This window comes from Lagopus leucura, unplaced genomic scaffold, assembly GCF_019238085.1.
Source record: "Lagopus leucura isolate 7727_CA_CO unplaced genomic scaffold, USGS_WTPT01 Super-Scaffold_810, whole genome shotgun sequence".
NCBI classification, from domain to species: Eukaryota; Metazoa; Chordata; class Aves; order Galliformes; family Phasianidae; genus Lagopus; species Lagopus leucura.
The window spans coordinates 11,415,246-11,435,890 of NW_024962261.1; the positions used below are offsets into that span (position 1 = coordinate 11,415,246).

The 20,645-nt window shown below is 37.7% G+C and overlaps 1 protein-coding gene across 2 annotated transcripts in view; it reads left to right on the forward strand.

Annotated features, from left to right (window-relative positions):
• Positions 1 to 20,645, forward strand: part of MEGF10 (multiple EGF like domains 10) — a 96,278-nt gene that overhangs the window by 50,045 nt on the left and 25,588 nt on the right. For both annotated transcript variants that reach the window (XM_042866268.1, XM_042866269.1), the window contains exons 8-13: positions 1,084 to 1,220; positions 3,558 to 3,770; positions 9,118 to 9,292; positions 10,164 to 10,284; positions 12,822 to 12,985; positions 15,028 to 15,130. In XM_042866268.1, the coding sequence (XP_042722202.1) occupies positions 1,084 to 1,220; positions 3,558 to 3,770; positions 9,118 to 9,292; positions 10,164 to 10,284; positions 12,822 to 12,985; positions 15,028 to 15,130 (913 nt within the window). The remainder of the gene's footprint in view (positions 1 to 1,083; positions 1,221 to 3,557; positions 3,771 to 9,117; positions 9,293 to 10,163; positions 10,285 to 12,821; positions 12,986 to 15,027; positions 15,131 to 20,645) is intronic.

The window sequence follows — 20,645 nt, forward strand, 5'->3', positions numbered from 1 at the left end:
CAGTAGTAACATGGGATCTTCACCAGCAAGGGTACATCACTGTAAGCAAATGATGTCTCACTGTGTGAGCATTGCTCACCTGTCAACCTAACTTGGAGTATGGTAATTTTAACATTTATTCCATTTTGTGATGGAAGAATGTAAGTTATTGATCACAGGATACAGTTTGCGTTTTGCCTTTACTTCTTCTATGGGCCTCAATGCCACTTATGTAAAGAAATACAGCATATGAAGAAGTAGTGAAAAATTTCTGCCAGAGCACAAACTAATTAACTGATAACTAATAAGTTACTCTTTAGCTTTTAGATTAGTTATCCACTCCAAATAGTTATATAAGCATAATTCGATATTAGTTTTAGATTTCTCAATTTTGTGTGATGATTTTGTTAACATAACCTTTTTTGCTTTCCATGCAAAGTTGGCATAAAGTAGTCAAATACAAACTCTGAAGTGTCTTATGTTAGCTAAAATTCCCATGTATCTTTTGCCTGGTGAGACACTTGTAAATCTGCTTCTCTTGAATTGGCTTCTTAAAAGTCTTAAGGTCTGATACTTCTCTCAGTACATAACTGCAGTTAATTCCAAATATGTAATTAGCAGTTCAGAAATTGAAGTCTTGTGGAAAAGAAGCTTGTAAGGTATTTCACCGCTTTCAGTGAAATTAGGCAGCTTCTCCTTTCACCAGAAATGGCAACAAGAGATCACGAAGTTGTATGACTGGGACATTACAGCAACCGTGCATTTCTACGCTCTTATTCACTGGAGGGCATTTCCAGATGTCTTAATATATATGGCTGCTGATAAAGAAATTGGGAAGAGTTTGACATCAATTACTCTTAAATGCTTTTTAATTTTCAGTGTTGCTTAGAAATAGTATTTTCCACAAGCTTTGGCCCACTAAATGGAAATCCGGGAGAACTGTTACTATTTAGTGCTGAAACATAGACTGTGAGCTGGAGATGAGCATTTCTAGGATCTGCACTAGATGAGGGACATGATCTCACTCTCCCTTCATTGCAAACCTTTCTTCCTTTTCCATTCAACCTGAAATCGAAATGTAAGATTCTTTTTCTGCATACACAGGGCATGGTCTGTGGTCAGCCTTGTCCTGAGGGTCGTTATGGGAAAAACTGTTCCCAGGAGTGTCAGTGCCACAATGGAGGGATCTGCGACTCAGCGACAGGTCAATGCCATTGCAGCCCAGGCTACACAGGGGAAAGGTAAGAAAAAAATTATTTTTGCTTAAACCTGCAACTCTGGTACCTCTGGTACAACGGAGAAAGTAGAGAAATGGGAAAAGTGCTAAAAGTGGTAAAAGTGGGAAAGACAAAAGAAAATGCCCATGTTATCATTAAAGGTTTTGTGTAGTGTTTTCCACATCACTTATAAGACATTGAATCTCAAGTGAAAAGCGATTACCTTTCTGTGAAGAGTTGCTTGGTTTCAGGAGTTTTATGCTGTGGCCCACACTGCCAGTGTCCTTTGGGTCTTCATTCAAGTGCTGTGCAGAATGATATAGATAGAGCTGTGGGGTAAGGAGAGAAGCTCTTGGTTTTCTCCAGGTGTTTGGCAATGGTAGTAGCGAGAAAGGCTCCTCCTGTTCCTCTGCAAAGTGAGCAGGCTGGAGAGTTGTCTCTTAAAGTATTGTGTTCAAACAAAGAAATGAAACTGGTATTTTCTAATTTGCTGTTAAAAAATCTTTTTTGGTAGATTTCAGAGGAAAGAAAATGGCAATTTTTGAGGCAGGGAAAAGTGAAAAAAATGCTTTCCTGCATACATTTTAAACAGCACACAACTCATTTGCTGAAGTCAGCAGTGTCTTAATCACTGTGGTCAGTCCAGGGGATCTCTGCCAACAACTGTCTCCCGTTACACCTTAAAATTCCCAGATTGAGGCATGTACCACAGATGCATGAAATGAATATGTCTTCCCATTCTACCTCACAGGGTTCTGCTGAATGTGTTGCAGTGTCTTGTATCATACTAGCCTTTGAAATTCTCCTAAAGTAAACCGTCAATCATACAGTTTTATTCTTCAACGCTAACTGTATAAGAAAAGTGGAAAGAGACTATCATTTAGATTTTTTTATATGACTGGTGAAATCAGCAAGTTTTAAGCTGATAAAGGCATTAACAGTGTGTCATATTAACAGGTAATCTGTAACTTGATAAAGCATACACGTACCCAAATTGTAGAAGATGTTATGTGCATATTATTCCCTGGTGAACTGACAACAGGCCTCCTGGCTTTGGTCTCAGAATGTTCTGGTCAGAAGCTCTGAGATTTCAACATTTTATTGTTTTTTCTATGTTTGTGTAATTAATAATTTATAGAATACTTATACTGTTGAATATGAATATTTTCCCTGAGACAGAACCTATGGAATGTTATCATCCTTGGCTCTGGAGCATGAACCTGTTGAGCTGAGAGGTCTACCCTGACACACACAACCCAGTATTTTAACTGTCCTTGATGTTGGAGCCTTTAGTGGTTCTGTAGTGCTGCTGACAGTTAAAGATGAAAAAGATGAAGCTTGCATCATATCTGTTAAATCAACGCATGAGCTTTTATGAGGGGACTCACTAGGAATCAATTTTCAAGTTCTCAATTAGTGGAAATTGCCTAGACAGTTAAACATATAGTCTGATCTTTATGTAAAATGTGTTTGATGTATGAAAGATTAGTGAAATACAAATTAGCTAAATCAGTTATCTTCTAAACACTCTGCAAATGAAAAGGAAAACTTTGATGAACAGCTATATTTATTAGGAGACATTCTCCTTAAGGAGCAAGAAGAAATTATTGCTACCTACCCATATGGTTTAAACTCCAGACTTGTCTATCATATAAATACAAAATCAGTGAAGTCAGATGCAATAGAGTTTGGGACTCTTGATGATTTTCCCAGGTCATCATATGAATCTACAAAGGGTAAAGAAAACCATATAAAGAAAAATTTCAGAATGAAATTCAGGAAATAAAGTCACTGTGAAAACAACATCTATTTGGAAACATAATTAGAAAATACTCTCTCTGGAGTCAGCTGAGAGCAATTGCAAAGGATCTTCTGCTTCAGTGTCTGCAGGGGCACAGATGTCTGCTGGCTGTTCACAGTATTGCCAAGTGGAATATCCAGATCACTAACCAAAAATAAATAAATAAATGATGATTAAAAATATGGATGGACATCTTTTGAAACAAAATTCTTGAAAATGTATTACATTTCATACCTAACTTCTGATTTAAGAGGATTCAATTTTGTTCTGTTATTGAATGTGAAATGTGGTGGTCTGTGTATATTGTCTCCTTTGTTGTAGAGAAGAGAGACCTTTTCCACAGTAATCTGTGGAGGCAGTGTTTTTAAGCCTGTCTTGTTAGCAAAGGAATCCAGAGAGACAGGCATTTTAAAATATAATGGTATATAAGTTCATGGTCTACTTACAACAAATTTTAGACCTGAGTCAGATTCCTCGTAAACAGAATTTTCCTTAAATCCCTAAAAGCTGTAGTTTACTTCAAGTAAAATTAATTGCTTTCTCCTTTGTTTTTCTCACAGATGTCAAGATGAGTGTCCAGTGGGCACTTATGGAGTACAGTGTGCTGAGACCTGCCAGTGTATGAATGGTGGGAAATGCTACCATATCAGTGGTGCTTGCCTCTGTGATCCAGGATATACTGGAGAGCACTGTGAAACAAGGCTTTGCCCTGAGGGAGTTTATGGCCTCAAATGTGACAAAAAGTGTCCCTGCCACTTGCATAATACCTGGAGGTAAGCTTTACACCCTATAGGCTGTTCTCTTTTTCTGTGTAGGCCTAAGAGATCAGAATATAATCTGAAAAGAAATAATTACTGATGCAGAAGGGCTTTCTGATATACATTCATGACAATGGAAGCAACTAAAGATTTCTGAGAATTTGTATTCTCTTTAGTATTTAGTATTTAGTAATTTAGTATTTAAGTATTCTCTAGTCATAATAAGAAAGAAGATACCAACTCCAAAGAGCTTCTGATTGTTGGTACTTGTATGTGTATTTATTCTTAATATTAACCTCTACATTCAGTCATTGATACATGATATAAATGTTATGACAAAATGTGAACTTCTTCTATATTTACCACATGAATACATCTTTGTATTCCTCACCGTATGAAGTCAATTCTCTGGGATACTTAAATGTGAACTCAATTGAAATCAATGGGTATAGAGTCTTATGACTGAGTCCAGTAAGGGAGAAGAATCTATTTTTCTCTCTTCTCTCTCTCTCCCTCCACTCTATAAGAATTAGAGCAGGTGAGTAATTTAATCCGAAATTTCTGAAGAATTTTACCAATTGTAAATCTAGTTGTTTTTTTTTTTTTTTTAACTGTCCCTTAAACACCAGAAAGCTCTTAACATCTAATCCCTAGAAACCAACTAAAAGTAGTTTTTCACTCGTCTTACTTTTTCCCATCTCTCCTTTCTAGACATAGTCTTATTTTTTGAGTTTTGTATGTCTTTGTGGACTCCACTCTGAACATACTGTTATGAAAATCTGTAGACCTAACTGTTTGGAGACAGTCTTTCAGCTGCGAAGGAGGAATGTCAGTTGAAGCAAGTCATGGTATTTAGATAACAATTCTTATTACAAAACTGTTCCTTTATGAAATACTTCGGTCACTGCATTTGCTTACGTGTAGCTTTGTTAATAGTCACAGTACCTTATATAACTTTTGTGAGTATATGATGAGTTTAAATGTTGAAAACTCTTGTCAGAGAAATTTGCAGAAATTATTTACTGTAGCACAGAATGCTGTTGTACTTTGTATACAGATTAAAAAAAAGAAAAAAGAAAGCCTTTAGTTAGTATTTAGAAGTGATGTTAAAGCACTCAAGCACTTATTTCCACATATGTGGAAATAACCTATTAGGGCTCTGTGAAAAATTGTTTTGTGGACTGCCTGAGTTGTTGAACATACCATTCATTGGCAAGCGATGTGACAGCAAGCTGAATTTACTTTCCATTCATGTGCTTGCACAGTCGTGCACTTGCAGTTCTGTTTATCCCATTTACTTGAGATGCCTTTTGAAAAAACCAAAAACAAAAAAACACAACTGTGTTTTTGACATAAAATCAAGCCACTTTGGGCAATACATTCAGGAATAAATGGAATCATAATGCTGACCTGTCTAGCTCTCAAATTATGCTGGGAGACTGAATACTATTGCGTTATGAATTATGCTAGCTACACTTCTGCAAATGTGTCTGTAGACTGTTGCAGAAGCTTTGTTTGACAGAAACGCATTACAATGTATAGTGTTGCTAATATTACAGGGATTATTTCTGGTTCATGTTCAACACAGCTGTTTCTTCATTTATACTGTGCAGGACAGCTTGTCGTCAAATCAGATCACAAATGTTCACATGTAAACAGTAACATATGGTTGATTGGTCTTTTGAACATCTTCGCCTCTATATGACAAATAAAAACTATAGGTGCGGGAGCATATTTGCAAGGGCATAATAACCAGCAAGGAAAACAAAAGTTTTCATGACTTTAAAAGTGTATTTGTCATAGGCGAATAATATCAGCAAATAACAGACATCAAAGGCTAAAAGGCTATTTGAGTAATCATTGGAAGGGATTGAGTTGGAAGGGCCCTCAAAGCCCACCCAGCCCCAGCCTGTGCTGTGGGCAGGGCTGCCCCCCACCAGCTCAGCTGCCCAGGGCCCCATCCAACCTGGTCTTGAGCGCCTTCAGGGTTGGGGCACCACAGCTTCTCTGGGCAGCTGTGCCAGGGCCTCACTGCCCTCTGAGTAAAGAAGTTCCTCCTAACATCTAACCTTAATTTCCCCCCATTTACTTCAAAGGCTTTCCCTTTCTTTTATGACTACCTGCCTGAGTAAAAAGTTGGACTTCCTCCAAACTAAGCTCCAAATAAGTATTGAAACAAATAGTTCAGAAGTGAGAACTTCCCTGCAGACTGTCACTTTTGGCATTTTTTTGAGAAGCAAGTCATCCAGGAGACAACTAAATATCAGTCATTCAGGATGCAACTTTGTTAACACATTAGGGAATATTGTCATTTCGTACTTTGTTACCACAAGTAATATTTGGGTTTGTTTTAGCCAAAGGAACTTCATAGCATTAATCCATTTAACAGCAGTCAGTAGTCCCAGGATACTAAAAAGGTACTGTACTGTATCTCCTCTTTTTATAAACTCCATGTGTCTGTATATTTAGGACTTTGAAGGGACTTCTTGGGATCTTTCACCTACATATGACCATTGATACAGATTTCTCAAAAAGGAGCTGTTGGCAGTCCTGAGCTCCATGTTATTGTTCACACTCTCGCATTCACAGATAAGAAAATGAACTAAAGGTTAATTTAAAAAAGTAATTAGCAGCAAAAAATGTTCCTGCTCTCAGATGAAACCTAAAAATGTTGTGTACACATTTCTATTATGATATTATGATTGAGGAAATGGCATCAAAAATAACTTTGCCAATAATTCATTTATAAAAAAAAAAGTGAAGTCAATTTACATGCAGGCTAGGCTAAGCTACAGTTATTCACTGCTGCTGTTGGTTAATGGAGCTCCTGAGAGTGAAAGGCATGCACACTGCTGTTCTAGCTATGAACAGTAGCAGCCAACATAGCCATGCACCCCATAAAGGGTTAGATACAGGTGCATTCCAGAGATTTTGTTCTTTTTGGACAGCAGCAAATAACAACCTTCTTCAGTCACGTGATGGTTCTTCCCTGTTATGTCTTTTCATAGGTATGAGCTAGAGTGAAAATCAGACACAGACTTCTGTTCCCTGATTAGATGACACTATTGATATTCTCTTTTTTACTAGACTGCCAAGAATAAATCCAGAGTGAGTTAGCTGGCTGAAAATCAAGACATTCATCTGAATTGCTATAATACATATTTTCACAGATATATTTTATGTCAGTGTACAAAGTAAGGCTGTACTTCTAGAAAGTATGAACAAAAGACTGCAAATAAAAGTGAATATACTGGCAGCATTTCTCAACATGTCTTTGTTTCCCCATCTTAACATACATCTTATTGACAATTAAGCTAACTGCTTAATTTGATGGGAGAACCCATCAAAAAGCTTTAGAACAACTCCAGCTTCCTACATCTAATTACAAATTATGGAGTACTAATTTTGGTGTCAATCAATATATGTGCAAGTATGCATTGTAACACTCGCTGGGGGGGGCACAGAATATCGATGCCTCTGTCTGCTTCATACCTAATGCTTGCTCATGCATATAGGCTCCCTCTATTCTAAAAGGAAAAGAACCAACAACAAATGAAGCTGGGATTTACTCAAACTCATATGTCTTAAAATACTAATTTTACATTTAAAATATTCTGATTCATATTCTAATGACTCTTCAGTCATGGATTGAACAACCCTTCCACATTCCCTGCCCTGTATTCCTGCACTGCTAAGAAACCTAGGGATTGGATCCAAAATGCCACTACAAAATGTCTAAATGTCTACAGGATGGAGTTAAGAATAGGGTACAAATCTGACTCTACCATCATGTGTTTTCTTAGTCTAGCATTTTGTTTTCCATGAGAATAGTTCTGTTCCAAGTAATTTCATTGGTAAGTATACTTATAACTGAATAAATAACCAGAAGTGTTGACTATGAATCCCATGAGTTTTGAATCAATTTTGCATACATCATTTAGCTAAAACAACTTTTCCTCTTGGCTTTATGTACGCTAGCTTAATACTTTTAAAAAGAGGTTTTAATTCTTCATGACCCTCAAATTCTTGTATTGTTAAAGTGTATACAATTGTTTATACAGAACTGACTGTACAATAACATTTTATGCCCTTTATAGTTCATTCTTTCCTTGATCAGCACTATATTGTCAGTTGTGTTTCACAGTAAGAAACTTCTGGTTTGAAAGAGCGTATTTTGAGACTAAGAGCAATTAATACTTCTTTTCCTTGTTATGCAACTTTTTCAAAGAACATGATTATTACTTATGTTATAGTACTTACAAGTGTAGTAGGTGTTTTTTAAAACTTTCCAGTGGCTAGGAAAATACTTTATTTCACACACACCACACACCCCCACGCAAATTGTAAGCAAATCTCGCAGAATCAGTCTCTTGTCATGGGTAATTTAACGTGCCTGGACAAAGACACATTTTTCCAGCACACTTAAAGAAACTTCAATCAGTGGCAGACAAATATCTTTAAACAGTCTTTCCATTGTAAATATATTGGATTTGGATTGTAAGGCTTTCCTTTGGTGAGAATTAAGCAAGTGCTTTGTCTGCCAGAGTCTTACAGAGTACCCCATTGTGTCCACTTCTCCAGCACATACATCTTAGCACAGCTGATGATGTCCATTTGTTATGAGGCAACAGCTGTCTGACTGGCCCTTCAATGGAACTGCTGTTCCAGGTAGGGACAGATGGTCTGCCACCAGGTATGGCCAACACAGGGGAGATACTCTCCAAAAGATTCCTGGTCTGGTGGTATATCTGAATTCTACCCAACGCAAGTGATTTTGTAGCATTCCTGGAAAGATGTCTGTTGTTCTCTTTTAAACTAGAGGTTTGGAAAGAGCATGCTCGCAACTCATTCAGTGTTGTGTTACTGTTTTAGGATTAGTTGCTGTATTGTTATTTTAGTGAAGCATCATTTCTCAGAGAAATTGCTGCTGAATTTGGTCAGCCTTATGATAAGGATCCTATTCTTATATAAAACAAACATCTAGTGATACATTTTGGGATTTTAATGCTTTCATCACTTTAATATCAGTAACCATGGATATGTATTTAATAGCAAAAACTATATTTTGAGAGATAAGTTTGTCTTCAACAAGCTGCAGAAAAGTGATATATCTTTTCTCTCCATGTCCTCTCAAAATGTCTGTATGATATGTAATACTAATTTCTCTTATCTTATTAAGCATGCATTTTTACATGTATAGACAGAACCCTTTGCTCTGTGGTTTGGGAAGGAAACCCATCTCTATGTATAAAATGCAAGATCCTTTATGCAACCTATCTGTAGCAGCATTTTGTTCTCCGGAAAAAAATACTGGTGTCACATTTAGCCCTAAATTATTTATCCTTTCATCCCCTCTTGGCAGCTGTCACCCTATGTCTGGGGAATGCTCCTGCAAGCCTGGCTGGTCTGGGCTCTACTGCAATGAGACATGTTCTCCAGGGTTCTATGGCAAGTCTTGTCAGCAGATCTGCAGCTGCCAAAATGGTGCTGATTGCGACAGCGTGACTGGAAAATGCACCTGTGCCTCTGGATTTAAGGTAAATAAGTTTCACTTTCTTTACTGAAGTGCAGAAGGGTTAAAGATGCTAGAGTGTCTTTTCTCTACCACAGTAAAGGAGAGGTAAGAATACTTGGCTATCACAGGGTGTGTTACAGAATAAGACCCTGGAAAGGCAGAATTTCTGTTTAGCTCTAAGTACTGAAATGTAACAATGGTTAAGAAAGAAAAGTTCACTGCTTCATAGGACATTGATATACAAATGAGGAAGTGCTCCTGAGACAAAGGAATGAACTATAGGTTTCAGTTGTTATCTTACTGTATTGATTCCTTGTGCTCCATTCAGAGAAACTCTTGACAAAGACACTTATTTTTACAGTGTAAGGTACATTTTTCAGTAGCTTTTACACATTTGCTGTTGTTTGTGCATTGGATGCTAATAATCTAACACAGAATGTTTTTGCAGTATGACTATTCTAGCAGTAATATTTCAACTAAATTAATTCTTAAAAGATTTTGCATAACCACAGTATTTTCCATTAAACTACTATCTGACTGTATTTTGGTTTTGCAAAGGACTTTTTTATTACTAAAAATACCGTCTATTGATCTCACCATGTGCTGTTCGTTAGCTCTGTGACATGAGCTCTGATTGCAACTAATAGAAAACTAATGGTTATAGTAGACCTAAAAGTCATGGAGAACTCAGTGTGAAAGACTTCTTTTCTCTTAAATTCAGGATAAATTAGTGACAGCCTAGGATAGTCGTGACTTGTGTGTTTTCTGACTTGTGTGGCATCTGAGTCAGTCATCACAATCAGTCAATTCCATGTCCAGGTAGTTTGTTACAGCTACAGTGATATTGCCTTAACTTTCTGTAAGAGTTTTTAGACTATTTTTGTGTAATTCAGGGTGCTGATTGTGGTACTCCTTGTCTTCCGGGTACATACGGAGTAAATTGTTCTTCTGACTGCAACTGTAAAAACGAAGCCATATGTTCACCAGTAGACGGTTCTTGTGCTTGCAAAGCAGGTAAGTGTGTCTTTAGATTAATATTCTGAAATCATAAAATCAAGTTGAGTTTTTGAAGTTGAGAAGAAGCAACGCATTTAATAAACAGCAGACCAACTGTAAGGCCATATATTTTATTCTCTATGCTTCTCCTGCAGTGAGGGGTGAAAAATGGGAGAGCATCTGCTCAGAGAAGAGGGCACATACTTTGTATTCGTCTGAAAGAGCTGGATATTGTGGCTAGGTGAACTACTAGTATTTATTTAGTCTGAAATGGGCTGCCGCTTGCCTCTTCATGGCAGGGCTAGGATTTGCTAGAATGACTTCTGGTACGCAGTTTATGTGTTGTTAGGCTTCCTAGCCAAAGCAGCCCTATTTCTGCTCCATCTGGATGAGCACCAGGTCTGTCTACCACACTCTTTGTACCACAGACACACAATTATTTTCCTGCCATTTTAACACTGATGTTGGTTTCTCAGCAAGAGACAAGTTTTGAAGGGATCTTTTCACATGTAAAGATCTACAGATCTATATGAGTTCCCATTCTATACAAAATATAATACTAAGTTCCGTTTAAAGATCCCTTGCTGAAATACACATTGAGGATGTGCTCTTTTTTTCATTTCTGCTGTAAGAAAGCTTTTAAAAGGCAGCATCTCTCAGCTGTGATGCTGGATTACTGAGAAGAGAGGGGCAGGCAAATCCATAAGCCCAGTTTATGTTTTCTCCCACTCTAAAAATGTTGGAGGGACCTCAAAACCCACCCAGCCCCAACTCATGCCATGGGCAGGGCTTCCCCCCCCCCCCCCAGCTCTGGCTGCCCAGGGCCCCATCCAACCTGGCTTTGAGCACTTCCAGCAATGGGGCACCACAGCTTCTGTGGGCAGCTGTGCTAGGGCCTCACCATTCTCTGAATGATTAATTTTCTCATAATATGTAATCTAAGTATCCCCTCTTTTAGTTTAAAAGCATTCCCCCTTGTCCTATCACTATCATACTGTTTAAAAAGTCAATCTCCTCCAAAAAGGAGGTTTTTTTAAGCCTCCTTTAAGTGCTGGAAGGACATAATGAGGTCTCTCCAAGGCCTTCTCCAGGCTGAACAAGCCCAGCTCCCTCCACCTCTTTTCATAGGAGGGGTGCTCTAGATATCTGATCATGTCTCTTTACATCCTTTCCCTATTAACTGAATATATTTTCTACAAGTTTAGTAACTCAGGTGCCCAGTGGAGGTTGGTTTGACACAAGTAAGACAATGATGAAAATCCCATTGATTTCAATGAAATGAGAATACCTTCCAGTTCTCACATTGCATATAAGTATCACTTTCCTGCTCTGCTCCTTCTACAAAAATTCTTCCTCTGCTTTTTGAATTAGTAGTCACATTGCTTTTCAGTCGTGATATTTAGAAATTAGGCAGCTCTGTAGCTCTGAGAAGAGCAGGTTGGTGTGGGTAGATCAGCATGCATTTGGAAAATGTAACCTGCCTGCCATTGAAAGATTCCATGTCTGACATTGTTTGCTTCTTTTAACTGTGCTTATGCTATGGGAAGCTCTTTAAGGAGACAGAGAAGGTAACTTTAAAAAGCCTTGAAAAGCACTGGAGAGAAAGTGTCTCAATGTTTTAGCTATTACAGTGTAACATTTTTTCCTGCAATGACCCCTAAACTCTGAAATTATCAATCTAGGACACGAGGCAGCTCTATTTCAGTACATTTGTTTTGCATAGTCTATTGATTGTACTCTCTGCTGAATTATTTTTCCTTTCACTTACTGTAAACAAGGTACAAAATTAGAAACTTGACTTGTGTCATTGCTGATGATAACATATGAACTGGCTCACTTGTTTTCTGTCATACCCAGTAGTTGATCACACTTTTGAAAACCTATTTACATTTCTGTTTATCCAGTGCACAGTCTGTGAATCATTGCTAACAGACATAATCAGTGGTGAACACTGCATTTCAGAGACACTTTCCATTACATTCTATTTTGTGTTTTGAAGAGAAGTGCAGAAGTCATCTACAAGGTCTTCTGTGTATCCTTGGAGAAATCCAGCTTGTGCACTACTTTACTGTTTTACTTTCTCTATTTTTATATTTTTTCTTTGGGGGGGGTGTGGTGGGGAGGAAAATCTAAGATTTCTGTTAAAACCACACTGCAGAACTGTCTATATTTAGTAATGGTGTAAGAACTATGAAAGTAGCAGCTTAAGTGAAAAGACTGTGATTTTTTTTCAGGCTATCCCTGCAAACTTTCAAGATAGCTAGTACTTCTCAGCAAAATTTCAAGCTGTCTGTGATTACCTTTCAAATCTCTCATCAATAGCTCCTGCATGTTGGCACTGTCTGCAAAGTATGTGCTGTGCACAGATGTTACAAGGTGCCCTTCTGCGTCTTTGTTCAAATCCGGATAAATTCTCAGCTGAAATAGTATCACTATCCCATAGAGATTCTGTGTGCCTCAGAGATTCCAAATGGGAGGTGGAGGGAAATGTGTGCTCAGTGAGAAGTTGGGGGGAAACCTGATTAATTTGTCACTTTAATTCTTGTTTATGGTAGGTTGGCATGGTGTAGACTGTTCCATCAATTGTCCCAGTGGTACCTGGGGACTTGGCTGTAACTTAACTTGCCAGTGTCTTAATGGAGGGGCTTGCAATGCTCTGGATGGAACCTGTACCTGCGCCCCGGGCTGGAGAGGAGAAAAGTGTGAACTCCCTTGCCAGGTAGTTCAATCATTTTGCTCAATATGGCACTGTGTTAATACCGGGCAAAGGGACACTAGTATAATTCGTCTCACTTCATTGGAATAAATCCCTAAGAAGCGCTGCATCTAACAGTCATCCCATGTTTGACCAGATTCAAGATTAGGGACATAAAGCAATTCTTAAAGATTTTTTTGGGAATACCTTTGTTTTTTTTTTAATGTAGCTTAGCGTACGCTCATTCTGATATAGCAAGTAAAGTGACAGACAAATCTAAAATATTCTGGAAAGCTGATTAGAGTGCTTCCTGTGTGTATTTATGCAGCCTTTCCAACAAATGCATCTCAATTAGAAGACTAATTTTTGTTTTTCTAAAAAAGCTTCACTTATCACTTAGCATCTAATTGTGAAAGACGTTGGTAAGTATCTCCTAAATTCCATTAGTTCTTCTGAAAGTGGCTTGTTAGAAAAGATCAGTATTGTTTCATGCCATTTGCTCCATTGTTTCAAATATAGCAAGCTAGTGCTCAAAAGAAATTCTCAAATTTACAATTCCCAGTCAACTTACGGTCATGTACTTTCCCACCCTCCACTCACCTCCTTTTATTTCTGTGTCAAATAGAATATTTTCCATATGTAAATGCATATCAGTGAATTTCACTTTTTTCATTAAATTTAGAAAATCAATACCACTGTTCAGATTATTAATCAACACTGACTTAAGTTTGGGCAAAATACATAGAAGACTAGAATTACCCTTTTTCAGCAATATATTTCAAAACTTCCTTTATTTCCAAATCTGATTATAAACAAAGGAAGTGCCTTCCTTAATCTTTTCTTTCTCTGTCTATAAAAATGGATTCTTCAGATGTGCAAAACTCTCCTTATTCTCAAGTAATGCATGATTTGTTCTACTTCAGACTGGACAGACTGGGAATTTAATATCTGTGTCCTATAGATCTATGAAACTCTACAGGGGAAAAAGTAAAAAATAAAAGTAAAAAAAGGGGGATACCTGATGAATTATGATGTATGTTTTATTCCACTTTTTGATGTAACTTTGACCGGTTTTTCATCTTGAATATTGTCTTTTAAACCGGACGTATCTTTTCTTTATTTATTTCCTTTCCTGTGAATAGTCCCAGAAGTATTACTTAAAATTATCCTGCCTTTCTCCTTGGTTTTGATGTTTTACACTTTCTGTTTACTTATGTATTTTTGAAAAAGCAATTGTAAAAATTTTGGTTTTGTTTCTGAGATTGACCTTATATGAAATTATTGTCTAAAAGTTTGTGGCACCTTCTACTGAAGAAACAGGAAGTCAAATTCATGTATTCTGATACAGTTCCATGAAAATCAGCTGTGTTCTTTTGGCACAGTTGAACATACTGAGAAGGTTATTTAACTTTTAATTTAACCTTTTGATAACATTTTTGGTGGTTCAAAAATGTTCAACAGCCAAAATATAATTTTGTGTAATGTGTAATAGCAGAGAGTTTCTTTTCTAATATATTCTATGCTGTTATGCAGAAGAAAACATTATCAATCAAAAGAAGGTGATTCAGTGTGCATTCTTTAAGAAATAAACTTTACCCTGAACATGTGTTTTAATACGTTTCACTCCTATTTGATTCTTGTTTTTAGAAATTGTGGGTTTAAGGGCATCTTTTTTTTTCTTCTTTATTTTTTTGACAAATACATGAAAAAAACAATCTGAGGCAGGAAGGAAAGTGAATTAATTTCCCATCTCTATGACTCCTGGGTCATAGACAAAGAGGGACAGTACAAGAGACTTACAGTGCTACCAGAGATAGGGTAGGTTTGTGTTCTCTAAAAAATTAATCCAGAATTAATTCTTTATCTTCCCCGCTCAAATAAAAGAATGAAAATATAGAGCATCAACATTTTCCAAAAGCCAGAAGCATTTTATATTAAGTAAACTGATTACAGGCTTAGAAGAGATCTGAGGTTTCCTTTTTCCTGAGGCAGGACTGACCAGAACTTGTTCTCATCCAACTCTCAGTTCTCATCATCTCTGTTTTGTTTTGTTTTCCTGGCTGCAGGATGGCACATATGGCATGGATTGTGCTGAACGCTGTGACTGCAGCCATGCAGATGGCTGTCATCCTACCACGGGTTACTGCCGCTGTCTACCAGGATGGTCAGGTACAAAAGAGACCATCGCAAAATACACCGAGAGTTTCCTGTATGATGGGATTTGGTCTCGTCTTTCTTTTTTTTTGTGGGTAGAAGAGTAGTATGTGGGCTTGGAAGGAGAAGCGGCCAGTTCTGTGGCTGTTGTGTCCCTTCCTGTGATTCACAGTCATGGAATCTTTGCTGGCTGTGGTTTATATAGAAAACTGGGAATAGAAGATGAAATCTTACAACCTGTGTACCTCCACATCATGACTCCTCATAAAACTGTTGAAGAGCTGCTGACAATCAACCTTGAGTTAGCAGTTTTGATATAAGTTGTGCAGAATTGTGTTGTGTTGCCATTGAAGTTTCTCATACTTTTGGAAACAAATAGATTCTCTTTATATATTTGGTCATGAGTGAGTTCCCTTTTTTTTTTTTTCCTGCACCTTTGTTGTTGTGGCTTTAGGAAATATATATAGTTATTCACCAGAATTGTGCTTCATGCGTTATCAAAATGTTGCTTACAGAAAGCAGGGTTTTTTGAAAGTATGATGAAACTACGGGGAAGGTTCTACCATTGTGAAATAAATGTTCCCTTTATGAGATTTAATTCCCACATAGATCTCTATGCTGTCAACATTGGAAAAACTTGTTTATCTTCAATTATGATTAGTTGGCATGAGTTTGTCTTGCAGAATGTTCTGGATTTTGTGTTTCACTGTGAGATGCTCACTGCTGTAGCATTGCACGGATCTGATTTCAAGTATGGACTCATTCCATTTAATAATGAAAAGCCAGGAAGAAAAACATACCTTTTAACTTCTGCTGTTTTATGAAAGGAGTTTTTTGTGATTTCAGATGTAGTATAGTATTGCTTAGTATCACCTCACCCATTCATAAGTTAACATTTTTCCTACTTGATTGGTAGTCCATTATACAATTGTTTTCCTTTTTTCTCTGGTGCTTCTAGCCATGTTAGATGGAGTTGAGTGGATAATCTGCAACAAGTAATGGCTTTGAAATGGTTAGCAAATTATTTTGCTCATAAAAGTTTGTGTAGAGCTTATGACTTCTCAGATACAATCTCTGTTCATCTTTCCCCAAAATTTTATGCGTTCTTATTTCTTTCAGCTCTGTAGGTGGATCACAGGCATTCTGTGCAAAAGCCTGTGCCTGCAGTTCAGGTTGATTAGTTGTAGTCAAGTACAGCTTACCTACTTCTTATTTGTGCAATTTGTCTGTAGGCTTGTGCCAAGTTCTCTGAAGAGGCTTTTTCCTTATTGTACTGCTCTGCAGCTGGTTTCAGTGTGAAAGACAGAGGTTTCCAGAGCCAGCACTTACCTTTGTGCGAGGCTTTGATTGAATTTATTCTCCTCCCACAAGCTGCAGTGTAACTTGCTGTCAGCCACTCAGATACCTCTGGGAAATGACTACCACAAGAATGCAAAAACAATAGAGATGATTTGAGTGGGTTGTTAAAAAAAAAACCACAAATTAAACAAACAAAACAAGCAAGCAAGGAGACAAAAAATAATAATTAAAAAAACAAAAAACAAAAAACAAAAACCCAACCCAATACAAACAAATAAAGATTATTCCATTTTTTTTCTAGAGATGCTGCTTTGTGTTATGGGTTATTTTCTTAGGATATTAATGGCCTCTGATTTGTTCTAATTAGCCTCAGAATTGCATTTAGGTCTTTGAACATTCTTTCTCAAAACTTTATTTGAATGGTTCAAAATACAAGTTGTTAAGTTAATAAACCTATGAAAGCATACAGACATTGAAAGATACGTGAACAGTTGCAGATCTTGAGGGACCTTGGTGTGGAGAGTTAGTGAGGTTCACAAGCTCTGGATGTACTGTCCAGATTAAGTCTTACGAGTTTTCTGGTACTGGGACAAATAGTCAGAGACCAAAAGTATGTAAATGAGTAAAGCCAAATTAAAAGCAGTAGTTCTGAAAGGTCACAGTACAAATCTTAGCAGTGCTGGAATTCAAATATTGAAAAGGACAAAATATTTTTGCCTTTAGTAAAAGCTTGCTACTTCTGCATATTTAGACTTCCTGTGTGATTGTAGATATAACTGGATACCCATCGCTGGATTATGTCATCTCAGCAGTGTGTAAGACTAGTTTCAACAAGTTGGTGATGTCTAGACGTACAACATGACATAAATGGGATAGCTTGCTTTATACTCAGTGTCTGGAAAAATCTTCCTCCCACACTTCACATGTTGGAGCTGGGACAGGAGGAATCTGTTCTTTGAATAGACATTTATATTTAGAATAATTTAAAAAAGGAGAGAATATTTTAGAAATGGGCTCTCAAATAGCTGTAATGTAATGTTACACTGCAGAGAGTAGCATTAGACTTCAGGATTAAGAAAGGTTGTTGTATGCATATGTGTGTGTGTAATAGGCGGAGAAACAGGTGGAGAATTTGTAAAATAAATAAATAAGTAAATAGCAAAACAAAAATCAACCCCAAACGACCCAGCAACAACAACAGAAAACCAACACTCAAACAGGAAACCAGTTTGGGATCAGTCTGATGCTAAAACAAATGATGGTTATTGTTGCTGAACAAACATTGAAGGGAGTGTTAAAAAAGCACATTTAAACAAGCTTTTTTTATTATTATGTTTTTTTTAATTATCTTTTTTCATTATCTTTTTTTAAAAAGAATAAATCAGTGAATTCAAGTCAAATTTCTCAGAATGTTCTGATGCCTCCAAATTTATGTAAAGCTTCAGGAAAGATACTTTAAGTGTAGTTCTTTTCTCATCTCTCTGAAAAGACCATTTTTCTAGTTTGCTCAGGGAAAAAGAGTTCATGTAACTCTGCTGAAACAGATTGGGAGTGGAAGATTTTTCCCTTGCTGGTGGATACAGTTGTGCCATAGCACTGGGGCAGAGGAAGCGCACTGCCCTGGAGACAGTCAGAGCCCTAGTAGGATAAATGCACCTCGGATAGCCAGGGCAGCTTTGCTGACATGCTTCCTGTGCTTTGGTCCCAAGACAGAACCGTAGCTGAGCATTCTGTCAGCAGAAAGATGCCAGATAGCTTAGTTTCTTAAATAAGCTTCATTTTCAAACATGCCTGTTGTATAATCTGCAAATGGTAGCTATGAGTGAAGTTCTGTTTCTAGTACTGTGTCAGGAATTGTGGCAAAACTCTAGAAATAATTGAAATTGTTTAAATAACCTTTATGCTTTAAATTTAGTTTTTTTTGTCTATGCAGCTACTTAGATTTTGATTCCTAAACACAAGTCCCTTCCTATATAGGACTCCTGTTAGAGACTGCACTGCTTAAGTGTTCATTCTACAGCAGATTAATTCTGTTGAAAGAAGCAAGAGTTAAGGGTGATGTTTTTTTCCAGGCAATCTTGCCATTCCCTCACATTCCAGGAGCCACATGACATGATGGTACAAATGAGAAACATCCGCCCACACTGAAGATGATGTCTGCCCCAAACACTGTCATCCGCTGACATTTTCGCTATGACTTATAAATAACTTTTCTTCATCTGGAAAGAGTGCAATAGCTAGACAGTGGAAAAGAGTAAGAGGCATTAAAATAAAAAGCCTAAAGGTAGAGAAAATACAAAGAAAACATACCTCCTCAACAAGTAATGATAATTAAGCCTCCTAATAATTTATACCAAAACCTTAAGTTAACTTTTGTGAAAGAGCAACCTCTACCACTTCCCTCAATAACCACACAATCCAGCAAGCACCGTGGTACCTGTTAATTTCATTCCTTAAACTTAACCTGTTCTACAAGCAGCTGCCAAGAACGCAGATGATCCAAACTGCCTAAAATACCAGATAATCCATATTCTTGCAAACTGAAGTTTTTCACTGAAGCATTGTAAAAGAGGCAAAAGTTTTCTTCCAGACAGTCTGCTTACTGCAGTACAAAGTGGGTGTCGGTGGTAACGCACTGCGGTTGTGCTTTCTTGGATGTAGTTCTCTTGGACCTTTCTGTTTATGAAGAAATGTCATGTCATACTCATACCACGCTTGTTATTTTAAAAATCAATTTAAAGGCTGTGTTGTGCCAGGGATTGTGAAATACCGGTAGTCTGCTATCTGAACCAAAACAATAGCATCGGTTTATGGAAAAGACAGATGCAGAAATATCAGCCTACATTCTACCAGCACACATGGTGTTTATTCATATGCTGTGTCAGATAGGATATTGGTGACTTTGCTGCGCTGACACCTGCTGATGCTAGTCAGATTGTCCATCACCAGATGTGTTGTTGCTGTGAGGAAGTGCTGTGTCCTTTCCATGTGCTCGCGACGTTACTACTGAGAAGCACATTTGTTGCTGGATTAGAGCAGACAGGATTGTCATCTGACACCCTCTCCACTGATGCAAATAACTAGGTCCCCAGGGAAGCACCAGCTAGACCTCTCCCGTGCTCCTTAGCTTTTAGTGTCTACACAATTTTCTTTTTTCTACTACATAGAAGAAAAAGACATAAAAGAGTACTGCCATAGGCCTTTCTCACATTCAGACTGAGAAATGAGATGCCACTGGGAGCGCACACAGGGCTGGCGCCCTTGTGCACCCCAGGCAGGAGCCTCTTCCGAGACAGTTTTTCCTCCACACTGGCCAACTTCTCTCTGCTTCTGAAGTGCAAGTGTCTGTTGTTGCAGATATTCTGTGCAGCACAAACTGAAGTTGCATGTGTGCATGGTGTCATGATAAACAGTGTATTTACTCTCCAAACTTCAGTTAAGGGATTTGGCTCACCCTAACTGTGTCATTGTGCCTGCATCTCTTTTGCCTGTGCATTGCAGTGAGTCTTTGTGTGAAGTAAATATCACTATTTTGAAAGAACTTTACGTCAGTGCATTAAGTACATTCATTTTCTACCTGCTAAGAAGGTAAGAAAGGGAGAAATGGTGTTTTTCTGTTACTTTCCTGTGGCTACCAAAAATGCTGTAGATGACAAGAGAAGCATCTCTGGGTTGGTTGAGTGTGCAGCAACATTTTGTCTTTGAGAAAGATACCAGGGTATCTCAGAAGTGGTTCTTCCACTAAAAAATATAGTTACTGATTTTTGCTTTTAATTTGATACAGCGCTGCTGCACAGAAGTGTTTGTGCCTGGCTTCCTACCAGAACTCCCAAACACAAACTTTTCTACAGCTTTCAGTGATGAAGCAGCAGCGTGAACTTGTAGAGAAAAATCTTTAATCCTTTTCGTAGCTGCTTAATGAGACACTTCCTTCAGCTATGGATCAAGGCCTTCCCTTCTGTTAGGGACAATGAGGGTACTTCTAAGCAGCGTCTCTGAATTTTTCCACCACTTCCCTGTGTTACTGCTTCCTTATTTGGGCTGCTTATCCTTTTGACAGAGAAGCAAGGAAGCAATTCTGCTCCAGTTTTGTCCCATCATAAGTCTCAGATTACTTAAACAGCAGTAATTCATTGTTTAACAGTTTTTCTCAAGTAATTAAATATAAAAGGTGATATCTTGCATGATAATGGAAGTTCATCATTAGCCTGATAGAACCAAACATTTTTAA